Source organism: Leptopilina boulardi, unplaced genomic scaffold, assembly GCF_019393585.1.
Source record: "Leptopilina boulardi isolate dan_hultmark-lab unplaced genomic scaffold, ZJU_Lbou_2.1 LbouV2_408, whole genome shotgun sequence".
Lineage (NCBI taxonomy): Eukaryota > Metazoa > Arthropoda > Insecta > Hymenoptera > Figitidae > Leptopilina > Leptopilina boulardi.
The window spans coordinates 756,539-780,529 of record NW_026137983.1 but is presented as its reverse complement, the minus strand read 5'-3'; the positions used below and the strand labels follow the sequence as shown (position 1 = coordinate 780,529).

The window sequence follows — 23,991 nt, the reverse complement described above, 5'->3', positions numbered from 1 at the left end:
CTTAATCTTTAAATATGAAATGAAATAAATTCACTTTTTTCAGAAATTTATCATTTTTGCAGAGAATTTGTGTGTTTATATACAGCAGACGAATTCTTATTTTAAAATTAAATTTTAGCGGGAATTTCAAATTAAATTATCATTTTTTTAAAATAAAATTGGAACATATTTATTTGTTAATTTAAGTATTAAATTGTATTGTAAAAATTATCGTTGTTTATAATGAAAAAAAGTAATAAAAAAATGAGCGATACAATTTTTAAAAATTGAAGAAACACTCTGTCGATAAGATGTTTAATATATATATGAGAGGGTGCTGCTGTCGTTTCCGATTTCCGGTATCTGTGTCTGGTGGTTGCCATCTTTCCTTTTGCAAATTGCCTTTTGAACGTGTCGGTTCTCTTGTGGAGCTAAGGCCAATTTTTTTTGGCGACTACACGTTTATTCGCAATAAAATTTAATCAAAAAAACAATGTCGACAAAAGCAGAACTTGCATGTGTTTATTCCGCCTTAATTTTGGCTGACGACGATGTCGCCGTAACGGTAAGTTGACAAAAATATTTTGATATCGAATTTTTCTAACCTGTGTAATGCATTCGCATAATAAATCATTCTTTTAATAACTTTTTAAATTTCGTTAATTAATTTGTTGATATAGTCATTTTTTTTAAATTGAGAATCAATTTTTTGATACTTAGAGAGAGTTTGTTAATTTTAATAATATATATCTAATCCCCACGTGGTTCTGGTTTGAAAAAAAGCATCATGTATTGTTTTGTTAACATACAAATTGAATTTTCCTTATTTCAATTCATTTATTTTTCGCATTTGTGATCAATATTGCTTGAAATAAAAGTTTGTATTTTATAAAAATTGTTAATTTTTTTCCTATTTCGAAGTATTTTGAAAATAAAACATTGATTATTTACATAACCTTACTTTTTTTAAATGGAAATTGAAAGCACCGAATTATAAATTTGTTTCTAAAGTTGTATGAATTTTGGAAAATCCAATTTTTTCAACAAAAAAAATTCTAAAATATTGCAAAAAAAATTTTTTAATTTTTAATAATGAAATATGGCTTTAAATTTTAAAAATGACATGAGTAAGCTATGAAATTAATTTTTTAGAATTTTTATTATAGACAGAATAATTATTTACCTAAATGAATTTTTATTTTACAAAAATAATTCTTTTCTAACCGAATTTTCGTTTATTCAAATTTCAGGCCTCTGATTATACGACTTTTTCTGACTTTTTTCGACTTATTTTAATAAGATGCGACTTTTTTAACATTTTTTTTTACAAAATTTTTAAAGAAAATACAATTTTTATCTAAATTAATTATTTTAAATAATTTTAATAAAATTCTTCACAAATTCAGTTATCTTAAACTATTTTTCAATTAAAAGTTTTATGAAATTTAATAATTGTTTACAATTTTAAAAAAATCAAATAAAATTATCAAAAATTTAAATTTAAAATCTTTTATTAATTTTTTAAAATTTTTCATATAAAACTTTTTGAATTTTTTTGCATTATTCTTAAAAAATTCAATTATTTGAAAGTATTTTTCAATTGAAAACTTTTGATAATTCAATTTTTTGTCTTTTTATTTCTAATAAATTCTTTATCAACAGAAATAAGAAAAAATTTCAACTAAAAATCACTTGAAGTTTAAAATTCAAAAATATGAATATTGTAAATCTTTGAAAATTTAATTACACTTTTAAAAAATGTTATAGCTAAAATTATTTTCAATTCTGTAAAATTTCATTATTGTCTGAAATTTAATTGTTTATAAAAAATTTCAACTATAACTCTTCAAAAATTCAATTATTTTTAATAATTTTATTATTTCTTTTTAAAGTTCAATTATTTAAAAAAATTTCAAAATAAAACTCTAAAATTGAATTTTTTTTTAGAAATTAACATTAATTATTTAAATTAAAATACTTATAAACGAATTAAATTTAATTAAAATAAAAAAAATCGATTTTTTCGACTTTTTTTTGAACGTAAATCGACGCCTGTTTTTTTTTCGTTGATAACTTTTGAATGGTTAATTTTTTTATTTATTTATTTATTTATTTAGAACATAACGGGACATGCCCTTTCGTACAAAAGTACTCCTAAATTCTAATAGTTACGTAAGTAACAATACAAAATATAAAATATTAACTAAATCTAGGTAGGCGCTATAATGGCTAAAGTTCATTATAAGTTTATACAGTAAAGAATAACATAAATCAAATTACATTATTATCAAAAGAGAAGATTAATTTTCGATAAATAGAATCTGCTTTACCATTATATCAATTAATTTCAAAAATAATTGTTATTGTTCAATAATACTGATTTTATCTAAATCACAATGTCTACGTTTAGTTCTGTATGTATTTCCTTAAATCACTTTCATAGATAGAAATAAAATAAGTTTATCTCAAGGAAGGGACACAACATTTTAAAAATTTCATCCAAAAACTTTCTGTTAGATATTTATTTGGACAAATGAAAATTCTGTAAAATAAAAATTCTGCATTTTAAGAATTTTGTCAAAAATATATATTCGAACAAATGAAAATTCGTCAAGAAAAGAATTTTTTCTGTAAAATCCGTTAACAAACAATTTTTTAGTATAAAAATTTGGTTAAATGGAATTTATGTTAAATAATAATTTGATGAAATAAAAATTTGGCAAGAAATAATTTTTGGGTAAACAAAAATTAAATTTAGAGCCATTATTCATGCGTCTCAAAATATTGGCATAGAGTAATTTTCAATTTTACTGAGTCTCTTCTCTAAAATTATTTTTCAATTTTTGGTAATAATTTTAATTTTTTGAAACGAACTTTGAATATTTTGGGTTTTTTAATTTTTGAACATGGTTTTTTTTTATTTTGCAGGGTGAGAAAATTCAAACCATCTTGAAAGCTGCTAGTGTCGACATTGAACCCTATTGGCCAGGACTCTTCGCCAAAGCCCTGGAAGGAGTCAACGTTAAGGAACTGATCACAAAGATCGGCTCCGGCGTTGGAGCAGCACCCGCCGCCGGTGGTGGTACGTTAAAAATTAATTATTTTATTTTCCTCCAATCATCCTCCGGACTGGTTTTATTTTTAAACGACTAGATCGGACAGCGAGAGAGGAAATATCAATTGAACATTTTAGCCTTGTGGGTTTAATCGATAACTATAGTTTGAGTCCTCGGCTTTTTTGAGCAACAAATCTCTTTCAATTTCTTTTTTAATTCTATTTTTTTTTTAATCTACAGAACAGAAATTGAATTTTTATAAAAGAAAAATGTTAATAAAATAATTAATATTATTAATTAATTTTAATGTTATTGTGTTAAAATTTGAGTTTAAAATGTGGATTTTTTTGAAAAAAAAAAACAGCGGCCGCTGCTGCTGCTCCTGCAGGCGGTGATGCAGCTCCTGCCAAGGAGGAGAAGAAGAAGGAAGAACCAGAAGAAGAATCCGACGATGACATGGGCTTTGGTACGAATAACATGATTTTTTTTTTTTAAATATATATATTTAACATTTTTTTCCCCAAATTCTTGGGAAATAATTCTATGATTATTTTAGCATGTATTAGCTACTGAAATCAAATTTTCTATTGAAGACAGATTTATTAAATGAGAATTAAATTTTTTTAAATAATTTATTCCAAATTTTTAAATTATATTCGTGTTTACAATAATTTTCTTCTTGTTTCAGGTCTCTTTGACTAAAAAGTCGATGAATCGTCACCAATGGGTCCAATAATTTTTCGACTGTACTATATTGTGCAATGAAATTTTAATAAAACTGACCTTGAAACTAAAAAGAAAAATTTGCAAATCTTTTCTAATCAAACTGAAAATTTAATGCTACATTTTAATAGCATTTTTAACAATCTAAATTATTATAACAGATGATTATTGAAAATCTTTGTTTCAGCACATTGTAGAGAATGTTCATGAATTTTTTGAAAAAAATCGAAGATTTACTTTTCGAATTATTTAAACAATTAAAATTGTTTTTTGTAATAAAAATTTTTGAATTTTTTTTTCAAAATTTTTTTCATGAAAAAGCATCTAAATGAAAGTATTTTTTAAAAAAATTTATCCTGATTGGTTAAAAATTACGGAAGTTATAATAAATCAAAAAAATTACAAAAAATTTAAATGTGCAATATTTTGAAAAATATTTTGAATTTTTTAAAAATACTTAGGATTTCTTTTTTTGACCCATAAAGAAACACAAATTATCAATATTATAAAAATTTATCAAAATAGCCTAAATCGATGCGATCACTTGACGTGGTGTCGCTCATATTATAATAAACAAATCTCTCACTTGAAGTTCTTTCAATTTAAAAACATACTTTTTGTCGCTGAAGTTGAGAAAACATAAATATTGACATGTCTCAATTTTTATTAAAAGAAAAAAAAATTAAACAATTAACTTTTTAATAATTTCATCGACTTCTCTGAACCCAAATAAATATGTATACCAAATTTCAATTAATTTCGTAAAGATTTGTTTAAAATATGACGATTTATGTTTTAAATTTAAATTAAATTGAGAAAGAAAAATATTTCAATTTTTCTTCATTATTATTATTAAAAATAATAATTCTACAAAAAAAAATGTCGAAGATAAAAAAAAAAGTTGCGCATTTCTGTTCTTTACATGGTATATGTTTAAAATTTTCAATTTTTTTTTTATTTAATCGGGACCCTCAATTTTACTTATGACTTCTCATCAACTTTTTTTACAAAAATAAATTTATTAATTCAGTCTACAATAACTGAAAAAGTTGAAATTCTCATGGAATTTTAGTTTTTGATTTTTTGTAATTACGAAAATGTTCATTAAATTTGTTTAAATTATTGTTATTTAACGAAATTCTCTCTATAAATTTTTTATTTAACCAAATTTTGTTTTTCATTGATTTCAAATTATTTTTTAAAAATTTTGAGAAAGCTATATGAAGAAAATTTTGATCATACGGGAAAAGAAGATTAAGATAAAGTTATTAGAATTTTTTATTAGACACGTTTTCATACCATTTTTGTTTTTGTACTTATCTATATATATATACGCTAAAGATACATTTAAATAGTCAAATGAAACAGTTCAAAAAAATAGTTTTCTTCATTATTATGTGTGCAGCAAGGATCAAAGCCTTACAAAAATGATGGTGCATGCGCATCATAAAATTTTATATTTTTATAATATAATATATATTATCAGTAGATAAAATGCATTCGTTTAACTCTGTCGTAAGATCAGTGAAAATGTACAACTTTTAAAAGAATCTCTTATTTCTTCGTGAAAAATAATTGACAAAAATTGCATCTTTGGAACGGCAAATCATTGCATTTTGTGCGTGCTTAGGTTTCAGTTTTCAAAGACGAGTGCGTTGCTTTATAATGATAAAAATTCATTCATAACGAAGTTTAGATAATAATTGTATTGTAGAATTTTTATTCTAATTAAAAAATTTTCAACCAAAAAAATGGTAGCTACGATAAAAATTCATTTTCAAAAAAATTTTAATGTATAGTTTATATATTCATATTCATACTGGCAAATAAAATTCTATCGTAATAAAAAAAAAATTACAGTCATAACAATTCCATCAACATAATTGAAAATTCTATTACAATAATAAAATTTGTATCAAAGTCATAAAAAAAATGGAACTTTCATTTTCACAGTCGGGAAAAATTGATGTGAAAATTGGAAATAAAAGAATATTGGATGATTGAGCAAAAAAAAAAAAAAATGAATTATTTACGAATTTTCAGAGGGAGTAGAAAAATAGCTTTTTGTGAGGGAAGACAGATGAAAAGAAAAAAGAGAGAGCTCAGCGAAATTATTTTACAGCTTTTTCTTGTACATTTTCACTTACGACGAGTGGACAAATCAAGCCCTGGCCCACGCAACCATTTCTAATCAGAAAAACCAAAAAACCTCGCAAGTCTATAGATCTCTTTTATTTTCAATTTATCATTTTTCTGTACAAGTAATTATTTTTTTTTTATTTATTATACACTAAAGATCTCTTTAACTAGTCAACAGTTTTTTTTTATTATATTTTAAATTATTCATCTATTTGAAAAACAAGTTTAAAGTTTCTGAGTAGGAAAATAACTTTAAATATAAAAAAATATATATATATATCGAGCATGACTCTTGAGGCTTTTTTAGGTTCCGATTTAGAATAAGCTCGATGGACAAGATCGGGGAAATCGGATCATCAAATCGATCGGGGGTTTTTTTTTCTTGTTATTAAAATTCTCTTTTTTGTTTGTTAATTATTATTTTTTTTTTTAAATTAATATTTGTCATTTTTAGTTTTTAAAAAAATTTTTAATCTTATTTGTTGAAACGATCGATTAAATAGTGAATTGCAGAAAAATAATTTTGCAAAAAGAGTTGTACTGATTTTTGACCCTGATGGTTTTTCTTTCTTTCTCTCTCTCTCTCTCTCTCTCTCTCTCTCTCTCTCTCTCTCTTTTTTTTCTATTCGGCAATATCGCCAGAATTTTCAGGTTCCGTTAATGATATCCATTGGGCGGAGGCTCCCGTTCCCGATAAAACACGACGGAATAATTCCCGATGGCATTTGTCAGAAACTTCACATTTGCCTAGAAGTTGACCAGCTGCCCGCAACACATAAAATTGTAATCGTGATGTGGACAATGCTTCGCTGCTTATATCAAAATTGAGAATTTCACTCCATGCAGGACTCGAGCCTTCTCTACGAACACCAGTCTTTTTCTTTTTCACGCTCTTGTCGTCCCGAATCACTGTCACCTGAATTAATTCATTTTTTTTAATTACATAAAAAAAAAAATTGAAAAAAAGAAAATTTCAATTTTGATAAATTTTCAACTCTTTCCAAAAAAAAGGAATTTCAAAATATTTTTCAATATTAAAATTTAAGTATTGCGTTGTTAATTTATTTGAATTATCAAGAAAAATTTATAATATAATCATAAAATTTTTATTTCTATATTTTTAATATCTACAATTTAATTAAAAGATTATTTTTCAATTAATATTGTTTTAAATTAATTGAAATTGTAACATTCACTCAATTATATTTTGAACAAATTACAATACAAATTCATATTATTTTTTCAAATTAAAAACATATTTTTAATGGTATGCAAAAATAATACTACAAAATTTTTGGCCGGATTATTCTAATTTTATTTTTAAAAAATAATTTAAAAAAACTTTTTTTTTTTTAAAATAAACTAAAGAATTATTAATCCTTGAATACAAAGTTTAAAATATACTTATTATTTTTTTCCTTCAAATTAAAAACAAAACATTCTTAAAAAAATTGTTCACTTTTTTCCATTTTCAATAATAAAAAAAAAAAAAAAAAATTTTTAATTAATTTACATTATTAATTTATTCACAGTAAAAATCAAACGTCTAAAAAGTAAATTCATTAAATATTTAATAATTTAGCATTTCAAATTTTTTTTAATTCAATTATTAAAAAAATTAAATTCAATTAAAATTTTAATTGTTTGAAAAAGTTCAATTCTTTTAAAATTAATTATCTACTGTACAATTTATTTACATAAGGTACAACTTAATTAAATTTTGTTTTTTTAATTCAATTATTTTGTGAATTTTTCTTTTTTTTTTTCTTCTATGCAATTAAAATTTGGTAATAAATAAGTTAGATCCCTCCTCAACGCGCGGCTTTAATTAAATTTTCTTTTTTGTGCAAATTATGAAAAAAAAAAAATTAAGAAAATAATTTGAAAAAATTTGTTCATTTAATTGAAATTTTTTTTGATATTTACCTGAACGTAGGGTTCAAAATTCACGCTGGTATCATCAGGAAGTGGCAAATTTCTGGCTTTAATAACAATGACGGTTAGTTTTTCACATGATGGTTGATAGGACAATGAAACCATAAGTTCACCAAGAGGCGGTGCACGAAAACCTTCAGCACCATAACGAAGAACAGATTTTGTCACTGTTTTTGGGGTCAAATTTAATTCTAAATTTGTTAGCGGAAGCTTTATATATCCTATTCCACGATGACGAGAAAATGCATCAAAATCATAGAACAAAACCTCCAGGGTTCTCTCGGCCAATGAACAATGAGGTGGAACTTCAAAGACGAAATCCTCATCAAAAACTGTTGAGTATAGACAAAAATTATTCTCATATAATTTAAAGAAAAACACAATTGTAATTTTTCATTATTGTTTTTTTGGGAAAATTATTTATTTTCTTCTTAAATCAATAATTATTTACATAAAAAATTAAGGAAATTAATAATTATTAGAAATTCCTTTCAAAATTTACGTTGTTGATTCACTCCAATTTTTTTTTTCTGTCGTTATTTAGGATCTTAAATTATTATAAATTATTGGCATTTCAAAATATTTTTGAAATTTAAGAATTTGTATTTAAAAAAAAAATAAATTTTTTTTAAATAATTCAGAACCAAAAAAAAAATGTACTTCAGCAAAAAAAAAAAAAAAAATTGCTGATGAAAAATAATAGAAATTGTGAAAGAAGTTAAATTTTAAAAGTCTAACAAATACTAAAAATTAGTATTTAATTTTTCTTTTAAATTAATTTAATTAGTAATCAAATAAAAATATTTTTAAACACTTTTTCTATCCGCGTAGAAGAAAATGAATTTTTCTTTATACCTGGATTTAAAGTTCGCCTATGAATTCTTGTTTGCCAAACATTATTTTTATCAGGAAGCAATCGAATTTTTGCATAAGGATCCGCTGTTTCGCTTAGATCACGAGCTCGTAGATCACGTGCCTGTAAGTTGATTTAGTTTTTTTGAATTATTTCAAAAATAGAAATTTAAAAAAAAAATAATTGAAAAATTTAACAAATTGCATACCTATAAAGAAATAAATACGATTAATAAATAAATAATATTTCAGTTTTTTTTTTTTATAAATAATAACTGCAAAAACATTTGTCTTTAACTTTTTTATCGAAATAAAATTTTTCTATTTATTTTTCGTATTTTTTCTGTTTTACATATAAATAAATATTTTCATATCTTACGTTTCTTTTCAAATAACAAAATATTTAGTTCAATTTTAATAAAAAAAAATTTATTTGTTTTTAATAATTTAAATTGTTTAAATAAAATGTGAGTAAAAAAATATTTTTTCCTATATACGAGTTTTTTAATATGTACACTTAAAATCGAAAATAAGAAAAATTAAAATTATTAAGACAAATTAAAATTATTATAATTGTTATTATTATTATTGAATAAATAATGTTATAAATGAAAAAAATAAATTTGAAAATTGAATTTATTAGGAATAATTTTTGTTTTCTATAGGGTATATGGTAATTTACCTCAATTAATTTGACATTGAGGATTCCAGCAGAAGCATCGTAAACCAAGCACAATTCTATTTCACCTCTTGTTTCGTTAGCGGATCTTGGACAGGAAATTTCATCGCTGTCTGCGCTATTCAACCTTGAATTGGAGGAACTATCGGAGGACCTTGGTAATGTCTTTACAATCACCATTCTTTCATCTGATGCGACAACGGCTCCTCCTGGTAAAGGGGGTGCAATTGGACTCACTGTTGTTCCAATTGCGTCATCGCAACTACACTCCGATGATAAATGTCGTTTTACTAAGAAAAATTATAATTACTTATTAGAATTTTATTGACAATATTATTATTGTTGCACTCAATAAAAATTTGTTGAGAAATCAATTTTTCAACAAAAATTTTTTTTCAAATACTATATTTATTAGTTTTTATTTTCTATTTCATTTTTCTACTTTATATATATATATTTAGATTATATTTATTTTATCTGTGTTATTTTGATATTAACTAATTTTTTTGTTATTTGAATTATTTTCAAAATTGATTTTTTTTCTGATAAAATTTTTTTTTAATAAATTCTATAGAAAAGAAAAAATTTATTTTTAAAAATGTTCTTTAATAGGAATATACTTTTTGATTTTTTATGCAAAATTAATTTAATTGCAATGGAATTTCGAAATATTGAAAATTTATTTACCTTCTCTAGGCAATTCCCTGGCATTTTCAATGTCATTTAATTGCCATGTTTCCTCATTACGACTGCTACTTTGTCTTGGAAGCTTTCGATTAGGGCAAATATCGAAAGATGTTTCCTTTGATTTTTGCTCCTCCGCTGCTCTATTTAGAAGATCCTTTTCGAACCTTTTTAGAAAGAAAAGAATATAAACGTATACAAAATATTTTATTATTTTTTATATATTTAATTAATATTAATATTTTAATTTGTGTCAATTTTTTAAAAAATATTATCCAAATAAATCTTAGGAAAAGTTTATTTATTTATTTTTTTTATTTTCAACATTGAACGAAAATTAAAATTACCAGTTAAGAGGACCACTTGGATTTAATAAAGGAAGACGACGACGACGAGCACAGATTGTATAAACGAGAACCGCTGAAATTGCTCCTGTGGCTGCTCCAATTGTTCCCAGAATGGCAAAAATTCCAGCACCGTGAGTATCCATTTCCTATTCCACTGCAATTATTTTATATAAATTTTTTCTATTTATCATTACAGAGAAATTTTTTTAATTCTTATAATACAATATATATTTTTTCTTTTTATGTTTCAAACATTTTTTTTTAATTTCTCAATTTTGAAATAAAAAAATAAAAATTACAACATTTCAATTGTATATAAATAAATTCCACTTTATATTTTTAATTTATTTTTAATAATCAATTATCAAAGGTCAAAATATTAATATTACTAAATATATATTAAAATGACATTTAACAATAATTACGCAAAAGCTGAAAGTGTCTTTGAAATAAATATTTTTTTTTAAATTTCTCATCTGGGTAAAAGCACCAGTTCTCGCGAATTTAAGACGACGCCTGTCTTTGATATTTTTTTTCTCAGCGGTAAATATATATTAAAATTTGATTTTTGTATATTTGGATAAAAAATTTAATAATGTTCAATATTTATATTTATTTTTATAAATTAAATTAAATTGATAAATAAAAATTGTAATTAAATGTCAATTAAGCAAAATCAACATTTCTCGATGGTCGCGAACCAATTTCTCGAGGTTCGGTTCCAGTTCTCGAGGGTGACATTTTGTAAACAAATAACCTAACAATTAACCTTTACAAAAACTTAAAAAGTCGAGTGTGTATTTATTTTTAAGATTAAAATATCATAGAAAATTACCAGGAAAGAAATATATTTTTTAAATTGTAAATGTTTAGTTTAAAATATTAAATTGAAAACTTTTTTTGGTAAACAGTAATAAGTAGAAAATTATTCAAGTTTTTTTTAAAAAATTTAAAAATAGCTCATTTAATCAAATATGTTAAGCACACACTTTTTATTATAAATCTGACAAATAGAAAAATAAATGTTTCAAAATTAACATGTTTTTTCTAATTTGTAATATAAAAAATAACTTAGCTATTAGTATTTTGCATCTCTGATCACTGTTTGACGTTTGATAAACAATAACTTCACCTACTTTCTAATTTATTTGTTTTTCTGTTTCGAACCATCGAGAACTGGTGCATTAGCTAAAAAACTGAATTCACCAATTCTCGAGTCATTACCTCGAAAAATGGAGAAAACCTAAAATATGGAACCAGATACCGATGATTTGTTTTTAAAAAATATAAAATAATTATTTTAACATATATTTTTACATGCAAACTCAATATATAGTTTTTCTACAATAATATACAAATATTTTTTCACAGAAAAAATAATTAATAATATAATTAATTTGTATTTCTAAAATTCTATTCTCATCAACCTGAAGTATTAAGAAAATGACGAATCGAGTAAAATTGACAGCAATGCATTTTAATTTTAATTGAATAATTATTTTAGTGGCGTTTATATAAAATTTTATTAAGTGAATCTATAGTTGAAAGTATAAAGAATATTTACAAATTATTTTTGTCTATAAATTTTCAATAATATACTATTTATAGAAAAAATAAAATTAAAATCATCGAGAACTGGTGCACCCTCGGTAACTGGTGCTTTTACCCTAAAATGATTCTTCTAAAAGTGACTAATTTATGTTTAAAAAACAAAAAAAAACTTTGTATAAAAGTTATTTTTTTTACTTTATAACAAACGATAAAATTAATAAACAAAAAATGTAAATTTTTCAATTAATTTTATTTTCCTTACATTTCATCAAAAGTTTTAATCCCTAATATATATATATATATGAAAAATAATCATTTTGAGGAATTTAATTAAACAACAAACTTTCATCACAACCTTGGCTATAGAGGCGAGAAACGGAAGTTTAATAAAAATTCCCCAACATCCGCAAATAAATTCCATACAGATTGCAATATAATAATATTGCTCCAATTTCGATATTTATAAAGGCGGATATAAAAAAAAAGAGAGAGAGAGAGGATGAAATATGTAAATTTTCTACAATATGATAAAAGCTCCAAAAGATCCTTGAGCGTATTAAAAGGGATAAAAAAAAATCCACCCTTGGATTTGAAAAGTAAAACGTGACCGATTGAAAGTGGAAAAAAAAGAATTATAATCAAGACAAATGCGCGCAAGCGTTCTTATGGAAAATTATAACGCCACCCCCATTTCTTAAACCTTCATTATTGTCCTGTCACTAAATAAATAAAAGAAAATAGAAAAAAAAACATTGTTTAATACCAAATTTTTAATAAAATAATGAAATATTTTGTCGTATTTAATTGCGGAAATATAAAAAAAAACATGCCACATGGATTATACTTACCACCTCTTTTTTTTATCCGCTAATATGAGTATTTCATTTTTTTTAAGTGTATTGAATTTTTTGAGGGACACTTGGGACCCACGAAGAGAAGTTGGAGAATAATTTTTTTTTTTTTTCAATAAGTCACGGGCGATTCAATATATTTATTGAATGATGTTCCATGAATGAGGGAAATTGAACTGAGGAAATTATTGCAAACTCAAAAATTCAACATGTCCTGCACTAGGAGTAATCGGCAGACTTACTATCTATATATATTTTAATCGCGGAGAGCTGCGTGAACTCCTGCGCGTTTGTTCCTCGTTTTACGCGCAAGCCCTTGACAGTGACCCACGAGATCCAAGAGCAATTTCCAGACTGATGTTGGTATCCGGTCGATAAAAAAAATAAAATAAAAAGAAATGAAACGACCATATATGTATATATATATAAAGGCTCACACGAAAATTCGGCTTTCCTCGAAAAAAAAGCAGACGACACGACCTGTTGCCTTTACCGAATTAATTTCTTTCCGTAAAAATTCTTCAACTATTTATATAATATAGAATTTTATTATTATATTTCTTTGAGAGTCATCCGAGTGGATTATTTGTCTATATATAAGAAGAAGCTGCGAACTCGAGATACTGGAAAAAACTTTGGTGACCATGAATTTATTTGCTGACAAGATTTGTTTTCTCAATATGATGAAAGTAAAAAGGATGACAAATATACTCAATGAAAAGGGAATTATTTCTTATATGCGCTTTATGAAAATGATGTAGATCGTATTGTGTTTCTCTTTGATAGGAAAAATGTTTTTATTTTTGGAAAAATTTAATCTTCTTGTTTTTTAGCGATTATTAAAATCTATTTTTTTAATAAATATTTTTTTTTCTTTTTTTAATTTTATAAAAATAAAAATAAGAAAATTAATATTTTCGTTATTAAAAGTTTGAAGAAAAGAAAAATAATTTTTGATCAATTTGAATAGAATTTTAGACTTTTTTTTTCATTTTTTATTGAAAAAAATGAAATCTTAAAATTAGTCTCGATGTTTTCACGTGAAATTAAAAAAAAAAAATTTTTTTAATTTCTAAAATTTATTTGTTTAATTTTTATGTAATTTATTTGAAATGAAATTTTCAAACAAATTAAATATTTACGATAATTTTTAAATATGTACATATATTTTAAAGAAAATTTACTGAAACAGATTTTTTTTTTAATTTATTCTTTTTCTTTTTTTTTTAAATTCGTTAATTCTATTTTCTTAATTTACATTTTATTTATAATATTAAAAAAATATTGCAAATAAATTGTTTAATTATTTGCAATTTGTCGAAAAGAATATTTAAAAATTTTTGAAAAAATAAAATTTCAAAATCTTGAAAACTTTTTAAACTGAAAGTTTCCTTAAAATTTTAACATAAAATTTGAGAACTGAAACATAAATGTTTATTGGATAAATAAAAAAAAAAATTAAAATTAAATTAAATTTTTTTAAATATAATTTCTAATTTCCCGCCAATTTTACACCAGTTTCAACAACTTAATTCCAATTATAATGAAATTTCAACTTAAATTATCAATTTTCAATTGTAATTTAAATAAAAAATGTAATTAATTGACTAATTGGAAAATTAATTTCCTAGTCAATTATATTAGAAATAAAATTAAGATGACAAATTTTATTAAAATAAAAGAAATTTTTTTTTTTTACTTGATTTTTATAATGTTGGTATAATTGTTTGAATAGCAGCGAATCAGATGTAATGACATATTGTAAATAAAAAATGGCGACTAAAAGAGCCATTTGTTTGGTAAAAGATGTAAATAAATTGCAATCAGTTATCAATAAATCATTTTTGTCTGTAATAAGTCGTGAATATTCCTCTAATAAACCCGAAGATGTTGTAACTCACACTGGACAGGTAGGAGGATGTCATAAAAATTATATTTAATAAAACATAACCTCAAAATTTATTTTGATTACGTCAGTTCTCGTATTTTATTTCCTAAAAATACATATTTAGTATTCTTTAAATTTTTTTGTTATTAGTTATAAGAATTATAAAAATGCTTATGATTTTGTTTTCTATTTTTTCAAAATTACTGCTTAAGTTTCCTTGTCATTAATTTAGTCTCATAAATCTAACATTAGTTTTTATTTTTTCTTTCTATAATTAAATTTTATTTATATTTAAAACCATATTGAGAATATTAACAATAATTGACAGCTAATATATTATTGCAATTAATTAAAATAAAAAAAATTTCTATAATTGAATAAGGTAAGTGTAAAAGAAATTTTTTTAAATGAAATTTTTTATAGAAATTTGATGCTGATGATTATCGAATGGTGAGATTCACTGGATTGGAGGGAAAAGAAATAAATAATAAATGGGCGATAAAATTAATTGAAGATGTTCCCCCAATGGCACGAGAAGATCGTATTGTTGCCTGTGACGGAGGTGGTGGTCCATTGGGACATCCTAAAGTTTACATAAATTTGGTAAAAGAAATTATAGCAATTTACTTTACCCTTTTTATTATCTTATTTGATTTGTTTATAATTATGTAAATTATATTATTATTGTTTTTCAAATGTTTTTATATAAATTATCTTATTTTATTAATTGTTTAATTAAATTTTAAAATTTTAATTTTTGTAAGTTTCAATTTGTGATAAGAATAAAACAATTGTTTTTTCTTTTTATTTAATAATAATTTTTTTTTTATCAGGATAAGCCAGGAAATCACAGCTGTGGTTATTGTGGACTTCGATTTTACAAAGAAGATCATCATCATTGATCAATTTGTCAATGGTAGTTAATATTTGTAATATATTATGTATTTAAATATCTATTCAATGAAAATGTATAATCTTTAACTAAATAAATTAATTGATTCAAATTTAGAATAAAATTATTAATTATTATTATGTTGTCTTAAATAAAATAAAGAGAAATGAATTATTTTAATTAGAGAAATTCAAATTTCCCGCCACAATATCATTGAAGGTAGAAAAAAGAAATAATTTGAAAAAATATTTAAATTACATTTAAAGCAAAAAAAATAATTATTAAAAATCAAGTTTTTAGTGGGAAAAAATTAAAAAATTATCTTTAATTTTTTTTTTAAAGACATTTTTCTTAAATTACTGCAAATTTTCCATTAGGATTTTTGAATTTTCCTGAAAATTTCACGAACCTTTCGGTGTTCTTTGTTACTACAAATAATTGTTCATACCATATACGTATCAATGCGTCGTGAGTTATCATCTGTGACTATTTAAACACTATTATTTATCTCTTTTTTAAGGAATTAATTCTAATTTTTAGTAAATTATTATTACAGTGAAAGGAAGTGTAATTAATTAAATTTTTGGTGAGCAAAATGTTTGAATTTATGAGTCTTTAAACATTTTAGAATAAATAATAATTGGAGTAAGTAATAATTTTAAATGACAACTTCGGTCAAGGACAAACGTATTCAATTAGTCTTGTTAGACATAAAATTTAAAAAATTAACAGAAATTAATATATCACGTATTTTCTATAATTTTTTTTGTATCAATCTAAAATTTCAGGAAAAAAATTTTAGACATTTCAAAAATATACCTTTCATTAATAAGAAAATAATATAAAATAGAAATATATAGAGTAAAAATTTAAGCAAAAAATGAAAGAAAGTTTATTATTTTTTATTGTACTATAATTAATTATGATACAGGATTAAATAATTTTTAAAAATTACTACTTTTTAATAAAACTAACCTATTTAGAAAAATATTATCATTTTGGTAAAATTATTATATAGAGATTGCAAAACAAAATGAAATATTTTTCTCATATATAATTTATGAAAGAGGAGAAAAGTATAAAATTGATTGCATAATAAACAAATATCTGATCTCAATATTGAATTAGTATTTAAAAAAATTGACAAGAGTTCAAAAATAAAATTTGTTTCCTGATGTATGTGTATATTCTATTTATATTTTCATAAAAATCTTGAATTCTATAAAAAACTATAGGGATGAATTTTTTTTTCACATTTTAAAATAAGAAAACATTGTTTTTTTTGCTCATTATTTTAAAAAAATTTAATGATATAGTTTTTTTTATGGAATTTTTTTAAAGACACATCTTTTAATTAATTAGCGAACATTTTACTGTTATTTTATCAAAAATTATTGATATTATAAAAATCAAAAATTTTGAAAAAAAATACTTTAAAATTATTATATTTAAAAACGAATCAATTGATCTATTTGTGAACTTTTTACTATAAACTATTTTGAAATTGTTGTTATTGATTTAAAAAATCTAACTCTGCAATCACCGAGCAACTACAACTTTTCACCTTTTTTTAAATAAGTTAAATAAATTATTTATTAAATAAGTTACCATAAATTGATCACAAAAAAATTTCCATGAGGAAGCAAAGTGTTCGTGAAATAAACATTTTTCAACTTGGCAACAGTTTTTTTTTGTATTGATTAATTAATTAATTAATTTTACAGATAATGTTTGGAAGTGAAATGCAACGAAATTTCATTTTGAACAGTATTAGAAATATTCATCAAAGTGCGAAAATTCACAAAAATAAAGAAATTAATGAAACTTTAAGTACTGATGAGGCGAAAAATGTTGAGAGACAGCAGAAGCCTTTGAATAAAAGTGGTAAAAAAAAATTTGTATTTTTAATTTAAAAAAGAAATGTATTATTTTATGTAATTATTTATATGATATATTAAACCTAATTCTTTTTTATTTTCTTCCATTTGATTAGAATTGTCACGGCATCATGTTAATGTTAGACTAATCGATAAATATTTACTTGTGTGGTTTAAAAAATATAAATCCATCAATGATGTGCCATCTCGGATTCCGTAAGTCTTTTTCATCGATAATATAATTTTTATTAAAATACACTTTTACCTATAGTTCAAAATTAAATACACTTTCATGCCTCGGATTGACTTTAAAGTTGAAATTTTTTAGAAATATTTCAAGTTCATAAGACTTTGTTAATTTTCAGACAATAATTAAAATTTTTACAGAACTAAAAATAATTTATCAAATAATTTTAGATAACATTTTTTAAAAATTATTGAATTTTCAAACCATTGACAAATATAGCATTAGCAATTAAAATGTATCCTAACTTTGCAAATAATGTAAAAAGATTTTATGTTATGGGCGAAAATTACACTGGTTGGTTTTTTTAATTATTTTTATTTTTTCTATTTAAAAAATTTTTTTTTTTTTTTGGAAGAGTTGAGATTGAAATTTTTAGAAATAATTGAATTTCCAAAGATTTTGTTAATTTTCAGACAATAATTAAAATTTTACAGAACTAAAAATAATTTGTCAAATAATTTTAGATAACGGGTAAGTCCACATCAGAAATATCAGAATCTGCAAGTGGTTCTTCGATTTTAATGATACTTGGTAAAATTATAGCTTTATATAAGAGCAATGTGTAAGTAAAAGGAATTTTTAAAATATCTAAAATTGTAGGAGTTATATCACTTTTAATTTTGATACTGCATTTTTTTCTTTTCTTTATATCTCGGTCAATTTTCAACCGATTTTGATGAATCAAAAAGGATTTTTTTCAGAAAATTACGTTTTTTCAGAAAATTTTAAAATAAAAATAAAATTTTGTTATTTAAATAGAAAAAAGTAAAAAACAAAATTTCTTTTAGATTTTTTTTCAATTTCGACCTCTTTTTTTTAATTTTTAATTTTTTAATAATATTCCTTTTTATTTTATCTTTAATTTAAAAAAAATTCATCCTGGAGACTTTTTTTGATCCCGTGATATCGTCCTTAAGTATTATAAGTCTTCATCAATTTGAAAACCGCAGGACTTGCTTCTATCATTACTTTCATTTGTTTGTTGAAATTTTTTATGGTTATGAATAACTATTTGTTTTAGAATCCTCTAAAAGAAAGCGCTAAAAACTTCAGTTACAATTTCAGGTTGCATTGTTAAGGTTTCATTACAATTTATTTTAAATTATAAATATTACAAAAAATAAAAACTTTGCTTCAAATCTATTAATAAAATATTGTTTTGCTTGAATTTTCACTTGTTTTAATCAAGTAATTTAAAAATAAAAACATTATTACGCGAAAGTTTCTAGTTTGTAACAATAATATTATAAAACAAATGAAAGTAGAAACACAAATCTGGATCCTAGTTTTCTTGAGATGTGGATATTTAAAGAACGATATCACGAGATCTAAAAAAGTCTCCAGGATGAATTTTTTTTTAAATTAAAGATAAAATAAAAAGGAATATTATTAAAAAATTAAAAATTAGAAAAAAGAGGTCGAAATTGAAAAAAAATCTAAAAGAAATTTTGTTTTTTACTTTATTCTATTTAAATAACAAAATTTTATTTTTATTTTAAAATTTTCTGAAAAAACGTAATTTTCTGAAAAAAATCGTTTTTGATTCATCAAAATCGGTTGAAAATTGACCGAGATATAAAGGAAAGAAAAAAATGCAGTATCAAAATTAAAAGTGATATAACTCCTACAATTTTAGATATTTTAAAAATTCCTTTTACTTACACATTGCTCTTATATAAAGCTATAATTTTACCAAGTATCATTAAAATCGAAGAACCACTTGCAGATTCTGATATTTCTGACGTGGACTTACCCTAACATTTTTTTAAAGTACATAATTGAAGTTTCAAAGATTTGCAATTGAGATTTTTGAAATTAATTGAACTTCAAGTGATGTTTAATACAAATTTTTGATGATTTCACTAAAAAATTTATTAGAAATTGCGGACAAAAATACTATAATTTGAAAACCATTTTTAATGGAAAAATGGTTTCAAATAGTTAAATTTTCGAAGAATATTATAAAAATAATTAAAAATAATTGAATTTCAGGAGAGTTATAATTGAAATTGTTAAATTTCAAAAAATTTTCGATGAAAAATTTTAGAAAAAATTAAATTTTAGAAGCTTTTAATTTTGGATTAAAATTTTTGAAAATAGTTGATTTTGAATTGAAATTTTGGAAAATAATTGAATTTTAGTTGATTTTAAATTGAAATTTTTGATTTTTTTTTTATTAAAAATTTTGATAATAATTAATTTTGAATTGAAATTTTTCAGAATAATTGAATTTTAGTTGATTTTTAATTTGAAAATTTTGAAAATAATTGAATTCTATTTAATTCTGAATTACAATTTTTGAAAATAATTGGAATTTACTTCATTTTGAATTGAAAATTTTGAAAATAATTGAATTTCAATTGGAATTTTGGAAAATAATTGAATTTTAGTGAAATTTGAATTGAAATTTTGGAAAATAATTGAAGGATTTATTCAAAATTACAGACAAAAATTGAACTTAAAAATCTTTTTAATTGAAAAATGCTTTCAGATAATTGAATTTTCGAAGAATATTATAAAAAATCATTAAAAATAATTGAAATTTTTGCAAATAATTAAATGTCAAGTGATTTTGATTAAAAAAATTTTTGATAATTTTATTTGCTAATTTTTTTTCAGTGATAAACAATTATTAAATTTCATAAAAATTTTAATTGTAAAAATAGTTTAAGATAATTGAATTTATGAAGAATTTTATTAAAATTATTAAAAATAATTAATTTAGTGAAGAATTTTAGTTAAAAATTTGTTAAATAATTGAAATAAAGAAGATTTGAAGAAGATCTTTATTGTACATTAAAACAACGTATTTTGTTTAAAAATTTTCTAAAAAGAATTTTAAAAATATAGTCGAAAAAGTCGCATTTTATTAAAATAAATCGAAAAATGTCGTACTTTTGAAAAAAAAAGTCGTATAATCTGAGGCCTGTAAAGATTCAAATTTAAATATAGAGTTGAACTATAATTTTTATTTCGATTTTTATAAATTAAAATTTGTAAATAAATAGCCGAGAAAAAAAATTAGTTTATTAATTTTAAAAAAGGAAAGTATTAAATTTAATAATTAATTATGTTTTTTTTTTAGAGAGGGAATACTCGATCATATTCACAGTAAAAGTCGTATTCGAATTGCAAATATTATTATGGTTTGTGGTTTAATTCTTTGCGGATGGGCAACGTGGAGTGGAAAAAAATCCATGGAAGAAGGTGATTCATTCACAAAACAAATAGAGGATCGTCACAAAAGAGTTCGTGAAGAATATTTACAATCACAAGCAAAGCAGTCGAAAGACAGTTAAATTAATTTTTTTTTGTTTCTTTAGTACAATTTTATTTGTAAAATGTTGTAAAAGAAGGTACTTTTAAAAAAATTGTTTTTTAATTCCATGATGTTTTAAAATCCATAAAAAACTTGTACAGTTTATATAGTCCTTATAATAAATTATTAAGTTTGAATCGTCATTGTGAATTGTTATTATACATTAATGTTGGTGAAATTTGCAACGTTTATGATCAACGATTGAAAAAAAATATATATTTTTTACTTAAAAAAATAATAACTAATTTTTTTCCTTTTTTTTCATAAAATTATGGATCAAGAAACGTTGCAAAAAATTTTTTTGGATAAATAAATAAATAATTTGCATAGAAAAATATTTTCTCTTCTCAATCGTTGATCATAAACGTTGTGAACTTCACCGACGTATACATTACAAAATTATAAATAATAAATTGCCAAGTGGACGAATTTATTTTAAAAAAATTTTTTTTTTTTTATTTATTTCTGAAAAAAATGATATTTTTTACAAATTTTTTTTTTTCAATAATTTCTAATCTTATGCATATTATTAACAAATTTCTAATCTTTCGATAAAATCCCTTTTTTACAAATGAAAATTAATAATTTTTGACTTATTTTTTTACATGTAAAAATAAACATTTCTTTTAGTTTTTTTTTGGGGGGGGGAAAATTAGTAAAAATTTTTTTTTTTTTTTTTTTTAAATTAATAAATTAAACTAAAGATGAAAAATTTCTTTCATAAGGCTGTTCTTTGACTATTCATACTTAGGGGAATCGCTTGAAGTTCAGTTCTCATGCAAAGAAATTCACCACACACGCACATTATAATAACACAAACAATATTTAAACACCACCAGCTGAATGTTGTTGGAAATGTTCCATTATAGAGCCAACAACAAATGAGATGAATTAAATGTGCTGTACATGCAAAATCCATACATTGTTTTGTTCTCTGTACAATTCGCCATAGTGCAAGTGCACCAATAAGAGCGTTTATTATAAAAATTGTTATCACAAGATGACCACCAAAATCACGTACATGTATTTCTTTATATTGAAATGCATAATCAAGTGATCGTGTTGAGCCCATTAATGTTGCTGTCAACCAAATCCATATGCCAAGGAAAAAGTACATTATCGTTTGTACGGCAATTATTTGACATATTATTAAAAATGGATCCCATGTTGTTTTACGAAATTGTCCTGAGATTCCATTCATTTTCATTTATTTATATTTTTCTCACTCTACTCATGTATTTCATGTGGAATTATACTTTTTCGCATTTATCAATTATCTTTATATTCTAAAGACGAAAATAAATTTAATTAATTCAAATTTTAAAAAAAAATAGAGGCAAAAATTTTAATTTATCGAATTCTTGCTAATTATTTGCCAATACGAGAATAATAACAATACGATTTTTATACTAATAATATATATATATATACAATAATATGATAACTCAAAAATGACTAAAATAAAAAAACAATCGAAAGCAAACAAAAATATTTCATTTTCATAACAAAAATAATTTTAAACCTACCTTATCTGTATTTGAAGGAAATTAAAACCCATAGTCATATAATTAAAATGCATTTTTTAAAGAAAAAATGAAATTCTTTTATTTACAATTTTAGTTCATCTTTCAAAAACAACATAATTTTTGAGGTTAGATTACGTGATGTTTTACATTTCCTTTTAACAAACACTCCTCATTGGTTGGGCTTTTTTTTTTTTTTTTAAATGCTCTCTGTGACATCTGACCGCACGTGACAAATCAGCTGATTGATGGCTAAAGAAAACATGGTTCATTTTTCTGTACAACCTCAAGAAAATAATAAAAATAATAAAAATAACGAAATGGACGTTGAAAATGAAGATGATTCCTTAAATCCAGAAGGTAAAATATTTGTTTAATTCTATTTTGCGAATAAATTTCAAAATCGATAATTTTTAAAATTAGAAAACTTTGAAGGACAGTGACTTTCGTATTTATTATATTTGTATTTTCCATAATTTGCTTAAAAAAATATTTAAAGAATTAAGGAGATTAATGATATATTTATTTCTTGTTCTTTTTTTTTTACAAAAAAGCAAATATTTATCGCAGTAATTCGATTTTCTTGAATTTTTTAACCTAAAATTCTTGGAGGTTAATTTTTGTCAATTCTCAATAATTATATGAATAATTAATTTTTTTAAATAAAAAAATGATATAGAAATTATAGAAAAAAATTCAGTCTTCGATTTTTGTTTACACAGAATATCAAGCGTTAAACAACAAATTAGATCAGTTGAATTCAGTTTTGGATTCTCTGGAAAGGAAAAATGACGATATTCATGCGGAGTTGAAGAATTTGTTAGAATCCAATCGAAAATTCCGAAAGCAAATTCAGGAATCAAGTCAAGAGTAATTAATTTTTAATGTTACTAATTCAATAATTATAGCTAATTTCTGCAAAAAAAATGTAAGAGTAAAATCTCAGAAAACAAGTATTGTATTTTAATTTATCAGAATGTAAAAAAAAAGAATTGCTTCAAGCAATTTTAATTTAAGTTTGAGTAAAATTTCTACATTATTGCATAGTTGTTGTAGAATATAATTATAGTTTCGAATAAAAAGCCGCATTTTACTTATAGAAAATTAATAGATTGTAAAAGGTGATATAATAATTAAAAATAATAATAATGACCAAAATTATGTTAACTACAAAAAAAAAACAGTATATTATTTTTGATTTTGTGTTAAAAAACAAATTAGAATCAAATTGATGTTTTACTTTAAATTTTTAATGATTATTTTTTTTCAAGTTAGATTTTTAAATCTTCAGTTTAATTGTAAAACGCTAATAAAAGCAACATAATAGAAAATTTAATCTAATAAATTGCAATAATTATTTTTATTTTCTATAGAATTTATCAATTGCTCAGATGTTTGACGACAAAAATTATTTCGTTATTATTACTTATTAAAATTGTAAAAAAAAAA

At 22.6% G+C, this 23,991-nt stretch overlaps 6 protein-coding genes across 7 annotated transcripts; 4 read left to right on the top strand and 2 right to left on the bottom strand.

The window, feature by feature from the left end:
* The first annotated feature begins 355 nt into the window (after nucleotides 1-355).
* Nucleotides 356-3,838, top strand: LOC127289454 (60S acidic ribosomal protein P1-like). The gene is made up of 4 exons (XM_051317396.1): nucleotides 356-544; nucleotides 2,908-3,061; nucleotides 3,400-3,501; nucleotides 3,724-3,838. Exons 1-4 carry the CDS (start codon nucleotides 473-475, stop codon nucleotides 3,735-3,737), a joined length of 342 nt encoding a protein of 113 aa, XP_051173353.1. The 5' UTR covers nucleotides 356-472; the 3' UTR covers nucleotides 3,738-3,838.
* A 1,236-nt stretch (nucleotides 3,839-5,074) lies between these two features.
* LOC127289453 (synaptotagmin-1) lies at nucleotides 5,075-13,137 on the bottom strand. The gene is made up of 7 exons (XM_051317395.1): nucleotides 12,794-13,137; nucleotides 10,395-10,548; nucleotides 10,051-10,214; nucleotides 9,367-9,653; nucleotides 8,688-8,808; nucleotides 7,824-8,164; nucleotides 5,075-6,813 (listed from the first exon to the last, which is right to left on the bottom strand). The coding sequence occupies exons 2-7, from the start codon at nucleotides 10,535-10,537 to the stop codon at nucleotides 6,520-6,522; spliced, it is 1,350 nt and encodes a 449-aa protein (XP_051173352.1). The 5' UTR covers nucleotides 10,538-10,548; nucleotides 12,794-13,137; the 3' UTR covers nucleotides 5,075-6,519.
* Nucleotides 13,138-14,536: 1,399 nt separating this feature from the next.
* Nucleotides 14,537-15,688, top strand: LOC127289452 (NADH dehydrogenase [ubiquinone] iron-sulfur protein 6, mitochondrial). Its single transcript, XM_051317394.1, has 3 exons — nucleotides 14,537-14,706; nucleotides 15,108-15,287; nucleotides 15,518-15,688. Exons 1-3 carry the CDS (start codon nucleotides 14,569-14,571, stop codon nucleotides 15,584-15,586), a joined length of 387 nt encoding a protein of 128 aa, XP_051173351.1. The 5' UTR covers nucleotides 14,537-14,568; the 3' UTR covers nucleotides 15,587-15,688.
* Nucleotides 15,689-16,019: 331 nt separating this feature from the next.
* Nucleotides 16,020-21,162, top strand: LOC127289450 (UPF0389 protein GA21628). 2 transcript variants are annotated; one of them, XM_051317391.1, is made up of 4 exons: nucleotides 16,020-16,162; nucleotides 17,301-17,460; nucleotides 17,570-17,669; nucleotides 20,786-21,162. In XM_051317391.1, the coding sequence occupies exons 2-4, from the start codon at nucleotides 17,304-17,306 to the stop codon at nucleotides 20,997-20,999; spliced, it is 471 nt and encodes a 156-aa protein (XP_051173348.1). In that variant the 5' UTR covers nucleotides 16,020-16,162; nucleotides 17,301-17,303; the 3' UTR covers nucleotides 21,000-21,162. The 2 variants fall into 2 exon arrangements, with proteins under 2 accessions (XP_051173348.1, XP_051173349.1); XM_051317392.1 differs by having other exon boundaries at nucleotides 16,021-16,221.
* Nucleotides 21,163-21,452: 290 nt separating this feature from the next.
* Nucleotides 21,453-22,705, bottom strand: LOC127289449 (protein SYS1 homolog). The gene is made up of 2 exons (XM_051317390.1): nucleotides 22,546-22,705; nucleotides 21,453-22,305 (listed from the first exon to the last, which is right to left on the bottom strand). The coding sequence occupies exon 2, from the start codon at nucleotides 22,224-22,226 to the stop codon at nucleotides 21,738-21,740; it is 489 nt and encodes a 162-aa protein (XP_051173347.1). The 5' UTR covers nucleotides 22,227-22,305; nucleotides 22,546-22,705; the 3' UTR covers nucleotides 21,453-21,737.
* Nucleotides 22,706-22,735: 30 nt separating this feature from the next.
* On the top strand, nucleotides 22,736-23,558 carry LOC127289451 (bublin coiled-coil protein). Its single transcript, XM_051317393.1, has 2 exons — nucleotides 22,736-22,902; nucleotides 23,265-23,558. Exons 1-2 carry the CDS (start codon nucleotides 22,791-22,793, stop codon nucleotides 23,414-23,416), a joined length of 264 nt encoding a protein of 87 aa, XP_051173350.1. The 5' UTR covers nucleotides 22,736-22,790; the 3' UTR covers nucleotides 23,417-23,558.
* Nucleotides 23,559-23,991: the final 433 nt, after the last annotated feature.

Excerpts from the sequence above, each read along its gene's own strand:
- LOC127289454 (XM_051317396.1), top strand. The coding sequence starts at position 473 with ATGTCGACAAAAGCAGAACTTGCATGTGTTTATTCCGCCTTAATTTTG. Across the intron at positions 545-2,907 it reads ACGACGATGTCGCCGTAACG|GGTGAGAAAATTCAAACCAT; the intron begins GTAAGTTGACAA and ends TTTATTTTGCAG. Across the intron at positions 3,062-3,399 it reads AGCACCCGCCGCCGGTGGTG|CGGCCGCTGCTGCTGCTCCT; the intron begins GTACGTTAAAAA and ends AAAAAAAAACAG.
- LOC127289453 (XM_051317395.1), bottom strand. The coding sequence starts at position 10,537 with ATGGATACTCACGGTGCTGGAATTTTTGCCATTCTGGGAACAATTGGA. Across the intron at positions 9,654-10,050 it reads CAGGGAATTGCCTAGAGAAG|TAAAACGACATTTATCATCG; the intron begins GTAAATAAATTT and ends AATTTTTCTTAG. Across the intron at positions 8,165-8,687 it reads TAGGCGAACTTTAAATCCAG|TTTTTGATGAGGATTTCGTC; the intron begins GTATAAAGAAAA and ends TATACTCAACAG.
- LOC127289452 (XM_051317394.1), top strand. The coding sequence starts at position 14,569 with ATGGCGACTAAAAGAGCCATTTGTTTGGTAAAAGATGTAAATAAATTG. Across the intron at positions 14,707-15,107 it reads TTGTAACTCACACTGGACAG|AAATTTGATGCTGATGATTA; the intron begins GTAGGAGGATGT and ends AATTTTTTATAG. Across the intron at positions 15,288-15,517 it reads CTAAAGTTTACATAAATTTG|GATAAGCCAGGAAATCACAG; the intron begins GTAAAAGAAATT and ends TTTTTTTATCAG.
- LOC127289450 (XM_051317391.1), top strand. The coding sequence starts at position 17,304 with ATGTTTGGAAGTGAAATGCAACGAAATTTCATTTTGAACAGTATTAGA. Across the intron at positions 17,461-17,569 it reads GAAGCCTTTGAATAAAAGTG|AATTGTCACGGCATCATGTT; the intron begins GTAAAAAAAAAT and ends CCATTTGATTAG. Across the intron at positions 17,670-20,785 it reads GATGTGCCATCTCGGATTCC|AGAGGGAATACTCGATCATA; the intron begins GTAAGTCTTTTT and ends TTTTTTTTTTAG.
- LOC127289449 (XM_051317390.1), bottom strand. The coding sequence starts at position 22,226 with ATGAAAATGAATGGAATCTCAGGACAATTTCGTAAAACAACATGGGAT.
- LOC127289451 (XM_051317393.1), top strand. The coding sequence starts at position 22,791 with ATGGCTAAAGAAAACATGGTTCATTTTTCTGTACAACCTCAAGAAAAT. Across the intron at positions 22,903-23,264 it reads TGATTCCTTAAATCCAGAAG|AATATCAAGCGTTAAACAAC; the intron begins GTAAAATATTTG and ends TTGTTTACACAG.